This window comes from Gouania willdenowi, chromosome 24, assembly GCF_900634775.1.
Source record: "Gouania willdenowi chromosome 24, fGouWil2.1, whole genome shotgun sequence".
Lineage (NCBI taxonomy): Eukaryota > Metazoa > Chordata > Actinopteri > Blenniiformes > Gobiesocidae > Gouania > Gouania willdenowi.
Genome location: NC_041066.1, coordinates 8,226,729 through 8,242,942, shown reverse-complemented (window position 1 = coordinate 8,242,942; position 16,214 = coordinate 8,226,729). Strand labels below are relative to the sequence as shown.

The following is a 16,214-nucleotide window of genomic DNA, read 5'->3' as shown; positions in this document are numbered from 1 at the left end:
CCTGAACCGAACGTCCTGTGCTGAAACGGTTCAATACAAATACATGTATTGTTACACCCTTAGTGATTACGCTTTGTTTTGTTTCCGGTGTCATGGTTCACCTCGTACTGAGATCATTTATGAGTATATATGCGCATGCGCGTGACGCAGACTGACAGACTGGCAAAACCATATCGGCCCGTAAGTTACGGCAACAAAAAGAGACGGAGCAATATCAGAAGTAAATGGTAGATCACGTTGTGCTTTACGCTGTGCAGTAAGTATTTAATACAGCTAGCTAGCGCTAGCAGTAACACAGCACCGGGCTGTGGTCAAAAGCCTGCAAAGCTGTTTTAACATCAACTCACACACTGTTTCACGATTTCAGATATATTTCAGCAAAATCTCAGGCTTCGGTTATCCCGTGCGAATGCGCCACATAAAAAGCAGATGTTTGGGGGACATTTATTTATAACACGTGGTCCCTAGGTAAAACTAATCCAGTGCGAATAGTGCTTTAGTCACTCACCAACGATGAGATTTAGTTAGTCACACAAAACACTGCTAACCATGTATTTATCACATTGACCTGCATTTAATGTAACTGGTGAAACAGAGCAGGATACATGGAAATAAGCTTTGAGGAGGAACTGGCAGACGAGGTCACACGTTTATGACACGTCCCAGAATGAGTACGACTACAGAGAAGCGCTAAGGATTGTGGGAAATGTAGGATTTCACATGCACGGTGGGAACACTAGTCATACTGAACCGCCCCATGATGTATTGCGAGCGGACATTTATCAAATGTAAAAATCGTCCTGGGACTGGCTTCAAGCTAAAAATCAAACATTCTCTTTTCAAAACAAAAGCATTACTTCTTGTCTTCCATTCGTTTTTAAGGCTTTTGTAAATAGGGCTCTTGTTTTGTCAGTAGCACAATGGCGGGTCTCCGAAAATCTCCAAAATGTCGGAATTAAATGTGTATGCGGTAGTTTTATGGATCAAATGACCACATGTTGATATTCTACTTGGTCACTTTCTCGCTTAAAATGTTTTCAGAACTTTCAAAGGTGGAGAATCAACAGAGATTTTTAGCCTCAGTGTGCTTCAGGTTTTTGCTTTTGTAGGTTCAAAATGCATCTTGGGAAACTTGGAAGTATACTTCAGTGGGAACGGCCATCATCTTAATCATACTAGACAGTATATACTCATTGAGTTTGTAGTGTGTAGTACGTTAATGAGCCATTTCGAACACAGCCTGTGAAAGCTCTGATGAGTGCGGGCATTCTACACAGAGTCCGCTCTTACGTTTTAAGCCCTATGTTCCGCCTGAGTATGTTTTGGCCTTAACCCTCATAGATCAATAAATCGAAGATCGTTTGTTTGAAAAAGAGTGTAAAAGGTTACAATTGTTGCTTGAAAGTTTGTTTTGATCTCCACTGTAAACACTCTGTTATTGACATTCTTGTTGAAACACTTCAATGCATCCGTCTACAGAACTCCACATCCCACAAAACAATGTCCAAAACTTTTCCGACAACGTCAATAAGAGAGAGTTTACAGTGGAGATCAAAACAAATTTTCGAGTGGCAATTGAAACCTTTCCATCTATTGTTTGTTGGCCAGTCCGACATACAGAGATTTTTCAGTGTTTTTTTTGTGTTCACTATCCTTCTGTACAAGGAGAGCAGTCTTCCTTCTCAGTCTGATTAACTTTCCTAACCTCATCCATGTATAGAGTGACTGCGCACAGCTACTTAAAATCAAGTGGGCACAGAAAAACCCTCCTGTGCTCACTCTTATCCAGAAGCCACACATACAGACATCACATTAAAAGTAATCTTCTATGATTAAGATATTCATAAGCCAATCAGTGGCGATTAGACTCGGGTATAGAGGGAGCTGTGAGGTGACTGGCAGAGTGCGCTTTGATGGAGGAGATCAGAAGGTTATTCCTCGGTCTAAGTCAAAGTGAATGAATGATGAGAGGTGTTAAATATTGAGGGTTGCTCCTCCTTCTCTGATAGATCTCAAACAGCGGCTTCAACGTGATGTAACATTTTTTTCCTCTCATGTTTTTAGAAGAGTGGGGGAAAATCTTGCTTTGTTTGCCAAGAGAGGAAAGTTGAATGAGTCTTTAACTATAAGGGCGCTAAATGCACCAGAGACCAATCACTGTAATTCCCTCTACAACTTCAGCAGATTTTTAACTTCTCTAAAAAACGTTTTATACGGTCTTATCCTTCGCACATGTTCAGGGAGGGAAGTCAGTGCTAAGTTTACTTTAAAACTATGTACTGTTCTCTCACTCCTTCTATTTTATGCAAATTAGCTCCGCTGTTCCAGAAGATCCTATTAGAAAAGCTTTCTCTTATCTTCTCATCTGTATCAATTAGTCAGCACAGCTTGATGAAGAGTTTTTACAGTCACAGTACTTTTTTTTTTTTAACACTGGTAAACACCGTCTGAAAGACATTCAAAACCTATTGGGTTTACAATGAGAGGGTGGAAAGGTTTATTGTTAAAACAGATGTTTTAAAGGCAAGTCTTCTTCCTCCCACACATACTGAACCCTTTTGTCTCACCGACTGTGCACATCTCACCACTGCCCTACCTTCCTTTACAGAGTTTTCTGCAACTTATAATGTCAATTTTCGTCTCAGTATACATTAATTTACTTTCTCAATGTTTATATGAAGCTAAAGCAGGAATTCTCTAGGCAGACTTAAGAGTGCTCACAAACTTCTGCCTTCTCTGTTTGTGATTACGTTGTCTGTTGTTTTGCACCGAGCCTGCGCACGCGTGCACCTAATTTAGTATGCATACGTCATGTGAAATAGGTCTATATAATCCCCGTATAAATCTGCATGATGGGTGATGTTAAACAGACTATATTCTGGTTGCCTCTGGGCACAAATTATGGGAGGGCCCGCCTTCTCCAGCTCCCCTGAACAGTGGTAGTGGCCCGACTCCCTTAAGTCCTACCGGGGGCATGCTGCCCCCCCAGCCCCCCCGAAGCCCCTCCCCTGCACACCACCCAAACGAGGCGGACTATCCAAGCAAAGGAACCTGTTTTAAGCGCGTAGGATCTGTTGGTGTGAACGTCGCACTACCCTATGAGCGCAAACCTCCACCAAGTGCCAAATCTCCTCTTTGCAAGATATACATTTTTTGGATTAGTGATCCTGATCATGGTACCATGAGTATTCACACTAGAGCTGCCAGGTTGGTTTCGTGCTTAATTTCTATCATTATAACACAGGCTCTGTTTGGGCTCAGGCACTGCGTAGAAAATGAACAGTCAGGTGATGTGTTTTGATTAGTGCAAGAGAGAAAACGCACAAACGACTCATTCTAGACCCATTCTAGAGCTGCGTGCTGTCAAACCTTGCAATGAACACTTTGGCATGCTAGACTTACACTCAATAACTTTTATCTAAATGCCAGCCTGTGTATTTCTACTTAACCAGGAAGCATTTTAATGTGGTTTGCTCCTGAATTTTCAACTGCAAAATCAAAAAAACTATAGGTTATTTACATAACCCCGGTTCTCTGAGTAATATGAGTGAGATGTTTCACTATGGGATATATGCCTCTGCGTCATATCTCAGAAGACCTTTCTCAGTACGCCAATTGTTTGTATTCACCCGCGGCAGATAGTACCACCTACTATAAGTGGAATGGGCAGATAATACATTGGCATTATGTAAGCACCTCTTTTTGCTCAGTCAGCAAGAAGGGTTGTCTTTGTGAGACATCTCACTCATATTACTCAGAGAACTGGGGTTATGCAAATAACCTATAGTTCTCTTTCACAACATTTGTTTCGATTTCCTACTATGGGATGTGGTAGCTCCCATACCAGCCCGCAGGCCCTGTACCTATCAGGACAGGAGAACATGCAGTCGGTAAAACCGGACAAAAGTGTGGGGCGAGGACCAACTCATCTCCGCACAAATATCCTGAACAGACACTTCCCTGAACAAGGCCCAGGAGGTGGTTAAACCCTGAGTCGAGCACGCAGACTCACAGACAGCTGCAAACCCTGACTCGAATAAGCCAGAGCAATTGCCTCCACCACCAGTGTGACAAGCGTTGCTTAGAAATCGGCTTCCCCTTACGGGGCGGGGCCCAGAAGACAAAGTGCTGATCGCTCCTCCTGAAGCCCCCTGTCAATTCCACATATGCGCACACAACACGTACAGGACACAACAGATGAGGCCGTTGCTCACCCTATGAGGCAGAAATGACCGTAACGTCAATAGGAGAACACAATTCCAATACCTTCGGCACAAATGCCGGGTTGGGCTTCAGCACCATCCTAGCGTCACCTGGGAAGAATTGTGCACACGACGGGTGTACTGATATGCTTGGCCGACGCCAAAGCCAGTAGCAACACCATCTTTAGGGACACAAACTTAAAGTTTTCCTGTCCCAACGGCTCAAAAGGAGGATGTTTAAGTCCTTCCAGGACCACAGCCAAAACCCGCAATGGCACCAGCTGTCTGGACACAGGCAGGAGCCTGCATGCCCCTTTCATAAAACGAATGATCAGCGGATGCTGGCTTGCTGTCTTATCCCCAAAGCCCACATTACAGGCAGCGATAGCTGCTAGATAGACTTTGACCGTAGAGAAAACGCTCCGTTTGTCAACCAGCTCCTACAGGAATGACAAGATCACTCTCACGGAGCACTGAAAAGGAATGTGTTCTGCCCGGTGACACCACTCCCCAAACACCCTCCACTTGCAGTCGTACAGAGAACTGGTGGAGGTGGCCCTAGCACACAGGATTGTGGAGATCACAAGCTCTGAGAGTCCCAAGGTTGACAAATTGCGGCATTCAGGGGCCAAACCCATAGCGCCAGGTGCTTTGGGTTTGGCGGTTTTCCCATGAACGCGCCATCCCTCCGAGCAGCTCCGGGAAGATGGGGAGGGGTCCGAGCCGGGGAAGGGGTGGAGTTGGGTGCCCCAGTTGTTTCCATCCGAGAGGCAATGGAAGCTGTCGGCTGTGCAGCCCAGGCCTAAGTGATGAAGTTGTCATCTTCCTCTTCCTCCTCAGATGTGAGAAGTACAGGGCGACATCATCATCTTCCCCCTGTGTCAGCCGTCCACGGAGGCTCTTTATTGTAAAATGGCACCATGGCAGCAGGAGCCGGGGTTATCAGGGGCCCGCTGGGCGTGTTCCAGCCCGAGGCACTCTGAACAGACCTGGATGTGCTCCAGCCCCCTTGGTGTGTGGGGCTTTTCCCTCCATTCTTCTATCTGTGTCGGTTTTGTGCAGGCAGGAGGGAGAAGCTGGTTAGCGCTGGCACGTTGGCTGCTAGCTGCTAAGCTAACGGAGGGCCGACAGCCAGAGCCCGGTGACCGCGTAGAGCAGCAAAGGCGGTGTCGTCACCGGGCCGCCAACTGATGTGTTGGGTCCAGTGCTCGACAGCTGTGTGTGGCATTGAGTGGAGCGGTAAGCCGAGCCAAAGACAGGGATGTCATCAGTCGGGCGTCAAGACAGTGTATTCCCGATCGTGGGGACAGGGAAAACACTGGTTGTGGTGTGGTCAAAAATGAGAAGAAAAAGACTCACCAACAGCAGCATCCGGCGGTGGAATCCAGCTTTTACCTTTTTCTTTCCCTACCTAGCCACTAACGGAGGGCCGGCAACTTGCGCCTGGTGACCGCGTGCAGCGTGAGGGCGGTGTCATAACCGAGCCGCCAACTGGGGTGTTGGATCTAGTGTTCGACAGCCATGGGGGGTGTCGAGTGTTAGCGGTGAGCCGAAGACAGGGGTGTCAGCGGTCAGCTTTCGACGACCGTGGAAGGCGTCAAAGCAGTGTAATTCCGAGCGTGGGAGCAGGGAAAATAACTAATTAACCTGAGATCTTTTGACAGAAAGGATACAGCAGCAGCGCCCAGCGGTAGAATCTAAGGAGGGTCCACTTGCTGCAGCAAGAAGCTTCCTGAGCGAGAAGAGTCGTAAGAATGCCAATATATTCTCTGCCCACTTCACTTATAGTAGGTGGGACTATCTGCTGCGAATGAATACACTTCATCAGCCAAACAGTTTGGCGTAACGAGAAAGGGCTTCTAAGATATGACACGGAGGCGTATATCCCATAGTGAGACACTGAAACGAATGCTGTGAAAGAGAACACCAATAACTCATAACCTACTCTAAACAAGATTGAATGTTTCCATAATTTAAAAAGAGAAGCAAAACAAAAGCAAAACAAAGAAAATCAATCATGTTGTTTTATAAATGAATTAAATAGAGAATGCAGTGACTAAGTGAACTCATCAGGGCTCTTAGATAAACCAGCATTTTGTTTTCCTCGACCCTGATTCCAAATGTCTTTCATTCAAACTACAAATTCAGCTCAATTATGAGCTGAACACATCTGTTGATTGTAGTCATTTTCCTGTTATTTTCCTCAATGATGCAGTCTTTCTTAGTGTTTCCAAGTACACTCATTTTTCCCCGAATCGCTTTTGGAGCTGAAGTGACTTATCACAAAAGTGTTCATGTGTTAAAAAGCTACTATCGTGAAAATGTTTGGACTCTTTGCAAAATGACTGCAGCTAAGTTGTTTTTTGTACAACAGTAATGTTTTCTAGTCTTGGGGGAATCGTTAAAGCCTAAACATTGATGTGAATACAGCAGCTTTACTTGAAGGATGGACTATATAACTTTCCTTCAATCGTTTATGTTTTTTTTGCCTTTAAAATGAATGGCGCTGCGTAAGCTTTTTGTACTTTATTCTTCTTATATTCTGACAACAAACCAGCACAGCTGCAGACAACCTTCCAAAAAGACCTGAGGCGTTGAACTCCCAGACACTCCTGCCCTGTCCTAAATTGACTTTGGTCTGAAACTGGAAACTGATGTAAATGAGGTTAGGGTCTGAGTCGCTGCGTTTGTGCGGGTGGCAGGGACTTCCACAGCTGCAGCTTCTAACCATCTGCTACTGACCCTCGTTTCGCCAAAAGACCAATTGTAGTTTGTAGCAGCCAGATTAGAATGTGGTGACATAATGTTGTTGTCCCTTATAAGGGTAATTTGACATGGTCTGCTGGCCTGTCTGTTGCTTGCAGGCTCTGCTCAAATCCTCTGCCTCATTACTGTCAAGCACATTCAGGAGATGGTCCCTCTATTCAGTGCACGCTAATGCTCATACGTGTGTGCACGCCATCACACAGTCAAAAAGCTCCTTCACTAATGTCTCCCGTATTATCTCTTTTAATGCTGCTCTTTCTGAGAGGCTGCAATTTGTTCTCATCTGCATAGGATTCCTGCTTGCTATCCATTATTCATGTTTTCCTCCAAACACACATTTGGCTTTTCCCCGCTTTCAGGCTTTTTCTCATGTTAAGTCGTTCCTTCCTCCGAGCTTTTCCTCTGTGTTTGCTTTGACTTGTGCTTTGATCATGTCAATGCATTGGCCCACCTTAACCGCCTGAATAAGGTGAGATGACATTTAAGCAGGTTTAGTTCACTTCGTTTTATTAAACACATTTTAATCTGAAAAATTCATTGCAAATTAACAACCAGAGGCAATGGATTGCATTTAATTCTTAAATAATCGAATCCTCAAATGCTAAGCAAAGGTACGCAAATGCTTTACTTACTTCTGTGGAAAAAAAACACAGACTCATTAAATCCTCTTTCTACAGGAAGTTTTACCATGATAGATCCCTTTTTTCTTTGTAATCCTACAAAAGGCAGGTTGCATCATATAGAAGTAACCAGTTCATCACAATTTCCATATTTTTGGAGGAGCACTTCTTCTAGTAGAGAAAACTTGCTGATGATCCTGCTTATTCATATCAAGAAAGCAGCCTTGAGATAGATCGACCCGATGACCTTTCTGTGGGGAGTTTGCAGGTTCTCCTATTACATGGGCAAAAACCTGACGGATGGGTTCCATTGGAGAGGCAGTCCAACAGTTACAATAAAAATTAACTGACTGTTTGAGCATCATCTTCCATTAGATGTTACGTTTATTCATTTATTTGTATGTTAGCAGGATTACGTCAAAAGTGTTAAACAGGTTTTGAGAAAAGTATAACCAAAGATAGACCTTAGGCCATGGAAGATTCCATTACAGTTTGCAGGGGATCTGGATCAACATACTGATTCTGAATCAGTTTCAATAATCGAAAAATCTCATTGCTCATCATTGGCAAAATGTAAAAAATCACATCTCAGTTCAAAATTGACTGCTCTTTAATAAATCTGATCTGTTATGTTGGGTTGGTTCCTCAAGGACCCCACTAAGTTTCATCCAGATCGGACCCAGATTGCATATTTTATCTTGATTTGAAAAAACAAATAAAAAAACATTCAACTATATTGTTAGTGTTGCCACAGTTACAGTACCTTGAAGAAGTAATTTGACTACTGATTACTATTTTTTTTAAAGTAACTAAGTTACTTTACTGATTACTTGATTCTAAAAGTAAATCAATTAGATTCAAAGTTACTTTATCAGTTGCATTCAGCTGCTGCCGACAACACCGCCCATCACGTCAACGTAAAAAACACAACTACTTTTGCCAAAACTCTGTATATTCGAACTGCATTTTTAACAGTAGCGTCAATACTGTATCTCCTGGCAAACTACTATCTGAAAATTAATACATGTTTTTGTAAAAAAAATAACTTTTTTCACCGGTCTTATTTTCTTTGTATGTACCTGTCCTATTTTGTCTGAGTATGTGAAGCATATTTATTTTATTTCCATATTTTTTAATGTCAGTCTGGTAGGCCTTGACATTCTACTTTGAACAAAGTAGGGCCCAGCCATGAAGATAACTGCTTGAACAGATAAACACGACATAGATTTTTGTGTGTACATCTTTCTGTCACACAATGTAAACTTCTTTCTCATGCCAACAAAGCTCATTGGGGTCTCGACCTGACTGCAGTTTGTCGTCATAACCGACTTGAGAGGGCAAGTACTCGGATTCGAAGGCGTCTGGCACGTTAGAGAGGTGTTCTCTTCACGGATGAATCTCAGTTTTTACTGTTCGGGGCAGATGGCAGACAGCGTGTGTGGCGTCGTGTGGGTGAGCGGTTTGCTGATGTCAACGTTGTGGATGGAGTGGCCCATGGTGGTGGTGGGGTTATGGTATGGGAAGATATATGTTAAGAACAACGAACGCAACTTCATTTTATTTTGTTTTCTGACATTACCCCAGACCCCCCCCCCATAAAGCAAAACTGCACATTTCAGGCCACCCTGAGGCACACCTGTGCAATGATCATGCTGTCTAGTATCTTGATATAAGAAGTGCTCACTAACACAGATTTGTGAACAATATAGAAAATGTTTTAGATCTTTGAGTTCAACTCATGAAAAACGGGAGCAAAAACAAAAGTGTTGCATTTATATTTTTGTTCAGTGTAGTAACTTAATGATTTGAAAAAATAACTTTAATCAGATCACTGGTTTGGACATAGTAATGCGTTGCATTAGCTTACTTGTTACTGAAAAAAGTGGTCATATCATATTAGAGTAACACGTTACTAACTAACTAAGTTACCAGCATCTATGATCATTTTTAATGGGGATAGAATCGTCTTTCAAGCCTTTAAAGTGTTAATGATAATGGTATATCTGGTAAAGAGGATATATGAGACACTTGGCGGAGGTTTTTGCTCTCTGAGTTACATGTTTTGAATTAAAAGAAGTCCCACAAAACAGCTAGTCCACACAACATAACATGCAAACTTAGAAATCTTCTAGCTGTGAAGCAGAGTTACTGCCGTGCCCACTTCTTTTGGATGCTGCTGACCCTAAAGTAGTTCAGTAATATAAAACTTTAATAACCCTTAGGGGAAAAATAAGCAGTGCAGAGTAACAAAGCATACAGAGATAAGTCAAGAGCTGAAGGCCATTGTGCTCTGCTCTTGAATTCTTAGAGATTCATGGTGCACAATCTCATGCATATTGATTAAAAAAAAAAAAAAAAAAAAAAACAGTATATAATTGTGCTTAGCAAAGATAAATCCATTACAGATGTCCATGTATCCTGAACATTTTGGTTTCCCTTCTTGTCTCAACCTGATGGAGCTTTAAGACATTATTCATCGTTATCAAAGGAGCAGTCAGGGAAGAGTGATAGAGAGGGTGCAGAGAGAGGTAGAGAGATAATCCTTTCTTGCATTGATAGTAGAAGGCATGAACTGCTTGACCTATATTTGTCTTCCCTCCTCCTTTCATTTACCAACTTGTTTGGTACAACAGATCAATTAATCATTACCTAGGCAGACATGATTAAGTGTACCTGCAGAAGTTCAAACAAAACTTCAGAATAATGAAGAATATGGATGTAGGTATATTTATCAACTATATTTCAGCAACTGTCAGTCTGATGAGTTTTTCACCACAACCCTAAGGTTTGCAGAGGATGGTCAAATACACACTGAGGAGCACTGGTTGTAACCGAGGCGACCAGTGCAGAGACCTCTACAGGCGCAGGTGCTCAAAGTTGAAAAGGGGCAAAGGTCAGATATTCAGCTGTTGTCTGATCTACTGTACCTACTTTATCTGTCACTGAGCTGCAGAGCTCTGCTGGTACATCAGCTGCAAAGATTATGTTTTTATTGTTGTTTTTTTTTTTTTTTTGCCTTGTCTGCACATGCTGTCGAAGGTCAACATTATATATGAAGTGCTATCTTTTTGCCACAGCAACGCAAGTTTTATTATTGCAATTAAATAAATGAAATCATTTTATTGCGTAATTGTGACCATCACCAGCCCTCCCTAAAGAAAGGTAAGAAAAACTTAATTAGAGGGAGAATATAAAAAGAGAGGGCAGTGTTACACCTAGGTAAGGGGGAAGGGAACATGGAAGAAGGAGTCAGGGTGGGACGTTGGAAGGGGTGGAAGAGTCAACTATTTTAAGGTGAGAGTGCAATGTGATGTTATAGTTGTGCATATTGCGTGCCTTCATCCCAGTTACGCACTCTGGGTGGAGCAGCCCTGAAATGTGGGCGTTCTTATTTAAATATGGCTTTACGCATATTCTCCAGTCTGCTTAAGTTTTTTTTCTCTTACACGTTTCTAACCCTGGAATAAGTGCAGCGTGCCGATAAGGTGAAATATTATATTGCACTGAAAGTATGGACTTAGTCACAATTTAAGCCACACGGACTCATACTATTGCAGAAGAAACTGCCATGCTGTCACAAGGGTGGGGGGAGTCACACAAGTATGCCAATGGATTGACCATCAGCATTTATAATATATTCACATTTACCAGTTCTAGACGGGACAAAATGTGTTACATTTCATTACATTTTACTTGTGCTGCCAACTCCTTGTCCTGGAAGGGGGTACGTCGTGGAGCTTATCAGCTGTGCATGTGTGTGTGTGCGTGTGTGTGTGTGTGTGTGTGTGCTCGCCTCGGCGCATGCTTCAGCAACTGCAGCTCGTTACAATGAAACTATGACGTCTGACTAATGTCCAGCTATTTTAACACTGTGTACAATGTAAAGCCACAGTTTGAGCCACTACAAGAATAAATAACAAGTGAAACATTGATGGCAGATGATGATGATGATGATGATGATGATGATGACGACACAAACAAACATTATTCTGGTGTTAATATGAGGGGAAAAAGAGAGATTTTAACTGTGGCTCAGACAGAAAAATGTGTCCAATCCTCACACTGCAATAATCTGATCAATAATCTGATCAAATCAACCTGCTTTATTGTTTATCAACAAAGGAGTCTCAAATTAAAAGTGCCCTTTATCATTTTCACATATTTCAATGACATTTACAAGAGTTAGGAAAACTCCATGTTCCGTAATTTCTAAACAGCCCCCCAAAAATGACATCATGGCCCAGTCCGCCCCCTTTGCTTCAGACCGCCCTTCATTCATTGACTACGTGCTTTTGGTTGATTTACGCACGGTGAGCGTGTCAGGAGTTTGGACCGGAGAATACAAGCAGGAGCGAAGCGTGTAACTGCAGGTGAGTAAAAAGTGCTTAAATCCAGACCGGAGAATAGGGCTCATTGTGCATATTGTGTTGTGTAATCATTGAAGCCAGTCTGGTGACAAGTGTGGAGAAATTGAAGCAGGTGACACAGCAGCCAGCTGAAGTATATAAATGGTGGCCGTGAACAGAGGGAAGAAGCGAGTGGTTATACCTAAAACTGATATTTGGATCTAAGTTTAAGCCCAATATGATCTTATCCCACAGCCCAAGGCATCCCAGTACATCCATGACCGATGTTTGTACAAGAGCCACTTTTATGAACCCAGGCACCAACCCGAGCCCAAAGGTGCAGACAGGCCGGCGGCAACAACATGATCCAAGGAGCCCTAGGCCACTTCCCACGGCCGAGCAGCCCCCCAAGACAACCCAGAGACCCCAGACTGAGAGGCAGCAACTGTCCTTACATACACACCCGAGAAAGCTCCAAGGTGCTGAGGACCCGGCGCACTCCACCATCACAGCAACCCCCACCCCAAGGCACCCCGTCCGAGATCCCGGCGGAAGAGCAGAGGCACTGCGCCGGACAGTCACCCAGCGAACGTCTACCGGAGTCCGGGCCCAGAGTCAGCAGAGACCAGATCCCAGGCCAGAGGGAACCGGTCCAGAGGCAGCACTGGCAGTAGCCCGCCCCGGGACGTTGGCCGCATTCCTGGCCACTCAGGACACCAGGGGGACGCTAAGCCTGCCAGAGCCCCCACATCAATCCCCACCCATATCGCCAACACAATGAGCTCTAGCTATTGTCCAAATCAGGCCCCCCTAGAGGCCTTAGTCAGCATGCCTTACCTGTATGCGAAATGCACAGCACCAAGGTGGCTGAGCCATAGACCCCAGCACTACAGAGCACTGTCCAAGGGACGACCACCTGCCGCTGCATCCGCAGACATCCAAGGGGCGACCACCTGCCGCTGCATCCGCAGACATCCAAGGGGCGACCACCTGCCGCTGCATCCGCAGACATCCAAGGGCACGGTCAGCGCTGCCCGCCCCGTAAGACCCCCGCCAAAACCGGACCAGCCAGCCCACCGAACCTGCCAGCCTCCGAGGGCACCCCACTCGGACCGGGAATCCCCAAGAACGAGCATCCGGGCAAGAGCCCCCTGGGAGGGCTGCCATCCAGCAGTGAGTAGGCATAGCCCCAGACGGTGCAAGGATTATGTTAAGGCTGTGGGAGGAAATTGGGGTACACTACCCATGCAAGTACAGGGCCAACATGAAAATTACACACTTACATTATGCACTCTGTGATTTGAAACCAAGTCTTTCTTTCTATGACATACAAGCTATTCTCGTTTTTGTCGGCATAATAAAGGTAAACATTACATATAATGTAATTTTTTGTGACAGCTATGCATGTTTTATTCGAGCAATAAATACGGTAATACCCTCATTAATTATTCATTTTTCTTCATTGCGATCATCGCTGGCCCTCCCAAAGGAAGGGTAAGCTAAACTTTATTAGAAAATATAAAAACAGAGGGCAGTGTTACAACCTAGTGAGGGGTGAAACAAGGGAGAGGGAGTTAGGGGGCATTAAAAGAAAGAATTAACTGCCATTATTTTGGTTGTGCTGATATAGTATAATGTTATGTTACTGTTGTCCAGTAGAGTGTAATCTGCTGTGTCAGACAGTGTGACCAGAGGTTGCGATAGATTTTTTGTTGACTGGCAAATTCTAGTCATAATTTGTTTTTGCGCATCAAGTTAATTTTTAAAATGATATATTTGACGTATTAAAAAGCATTTCATTGAAAAAGCTGAACAGAGGGGTTTCTTAATCCGCAAGCACTCACTTTAGCAGGAGGAAATCCCGTAGCATAGCTAATTAAAGTCCTCATGTCACCATTTGACATCTTACGTTTTTTAACACCATCTTATTTTAATGAAAATAATAATAATGCTAATATCCGGTCACAAAAGTTCCAAACGATGCTTGGTTTGTCCATATTCTTTCATTAAACAGTGCCATCATTTTGTTGGGCCACAGAAATCATCAAAACACCTCTTTAAAGATACAAGAATACAAGGAACAAGAGTTTTCCCTAAGCCCCAGACATGCCTGTGCTTCCAAAACTCATGTGCGGGTAAAAGTCGCTATTGAGAACCATCACACGGTCTCGAACATGCGAGACCAGACAGGCAGGTAGCCCCCGAGGGGAATCAAGGAGGCCCAAACCACCGCCCCAGGGACCAAACCACCTCCAGATGCCCTGCAGACAAAGATATTCAGACTGAAGGCAGGAACATGGCTTCTTTTTACACACTGTCATATGACCTGTAGACCCTTTTTATTGACTATTAATATTAACTATCAATATTTGTGAACTCTTCATTTGATTTGCTTACAGACTGTACAGGTGGTGTAGTTTGGCTGCAGGGAAGAGATTGAACGAATCAATGAGAGCAGCAATAATAAAGCCTCATATCTAATAAAGCAAAGGATGTTTACAGTGAGTTGGATTTGGGCCACTCTGACACTTGTGACATTCTTGTTTATTGTCGCGAAAGGTATAAACATCTTAAATCCTGTGGAATACAACAAAGTGACTGCATGTTATTATGTGTGTTAGCGCACCTGAGTTGTTAAGCAGGCATTTGGCATTTTGAAGCCAGCTCAGGCTTTGAAGCACATTGTGTGCACCCATGTGTGAGTATTTGTGTTAAAAGGCAGCCGAGCTCCCTCTGTGCAGAGATGGAGAGGGTGGGGGGGGGATTCTTGTTCCAGGAAAACACTAGACTGAGATCAGCATGTCGACTTTTTGGATGAATTAGCTCCCTGAAAATCATTTGCATATTGATTGTGTATCTGATAAAGCAGAATTTGAAAAGCCGTGTTGTTTATTACAGCCAGGGGACTCTGATTTAGTTTGTGTGCCAGATTTGCTCTCATGAATATGAAAGCTTTGTTTTGGAAAACTAACTTTGTCTTGGGGTAAATGTAATGTAAGCAGTAATCCTTATTTACATCTATTGCACATTGTTTTATTGGCTCTTTCATGCAGTTTTTTTTCCAATAAGTGTTTTGACGACAGAAGCGTTTGTGTTTCATGAGTTGCAGGGACAAACTGAACCGGTATGTAGGATGGTAAAAAAGAGAGGGATTACCAGTGAAAGCACATTTCTCAGCCAGGTGGGCCATGAAGGAAGCCACAGCTTTCAGTGATTATAACAGGTCAATCAAAAAGACACGTTAAAAAACAGGGAAGTGTTCACCTGCTGCTGCCTGATACCTGTAGTCGTTTTCGCTTCATTACGTGATGTGGGATGTGGGATGTTCTTGAAAAACGTGTTGAGGGGCGAGGAGGGCAGCAGGTGATTGAAAGGTTGTTGAGAGATGTTGACAGTTGCCGAGGAGCAGGACCAGGGAGTCTGATTGAGAAGAGGATAGAAGAAAGGAGCGGGTTAGGGGCTTAAGATGGAGAGTGGAAGAGTCGGACCTGCTTAATATGGGGTTACATGACCTTTTCAGGATGTAATCTGGTGACTCAGTTTCTGTGAAGTAGTGAATTGTCCCACAAAAGGGATTGTTGATTTGTGGAAAAAAAAAGGGATTCTTGGATTATAGGCCCTAACCTTTGCTTTGTTGCAAAAACATTTATTTTCAAAATAAAGTCATAGTATTTTGAGAATAAAGTTGTAATTTTATGGGAATAAATTTGTATCTTTATAAAATCTTAAATTTATGAGATTAAAATCACAATATTTTGAGAATGAAGTGGTAATTTTATGAGAATAAAAATGAAATACAAACAGGATCTTGTCTGTGTTGCGATCACTCGTGCGTTATGGAGAATGTGGAGCATTTAGTGAGAATATACTTATCTTTAGGTTTCACACATGGCAAAATACTGAGCCTTTTTTTTTATCAGTTTATGGACTTTAAAGACTGATATGACCTGAATGGAAGTGGTCAACTTTAGGGCTATTGGTGTTAGTTGCATTCACTTGACCAGGGAATTCTGAGCACTATACGGTTACAAGTTTTTTAAGACTTGGCTTTATAAAATGGTGTGTAAATTGACTGTATTCTCCAAATATTACGACTTTAATCTCAAAATATTACAACCTTAATCTAATAAATATACAACTTTTTTTTCTCATTAGGTTACGACTTAATTCTCGAAATATTCTCGTAGTGCTGAGATTCATTTTAATTTTAATGTGGCCCTAATACGCTGTCGCACTTTTTAAACATTAATTGAAAAAAAGGTTAAAAATAAAATTAAATG

The 16,214-nt window shown here is 43.1% G+C and overlaps 1 protein-coding gene across 1 annotated transcript; it reads left to right on the top strand.

Annotated features, from left to right (window-relative positions):
- The first annotated feature begins 12,296 nt into the window (after positions 1-12,296).
- On the top strand, positions 12,297-13,115 carry LOC114458052 (proline-rich proteoglycan 2-like). The gene is made up of 2 exons (XM_028440298.1): positions 12,297-12,604; positions 12,869-13,115. The coding sequence occupies exons 1-2, from the start codon at positions 12,297-12,299 to the stop codon at positions 13,113-13,115; spliced, it is 555 nt and encodes a 184-aa protein (XP_028296099.1).
- Positions 13,116-16,214: the final 3,099 nt, after the last annotated feature.

Coding starts and splice junctions, on each gene's coding strand:
- LOC114458052 (XM_028440298.1), top strand. CDS start 12,297: ATGATCCAAGGAGCCCTAGGCCACTTCCCACGGCCGAGCAGCCCCCCA. Junction 12,605..12,868: donor GTCCAGAGGCAGCACTGGCA/GTAGCCCGCCCC, acceptor CTGCATCCGCAG/ACATCCAAGGGGCGACCACC.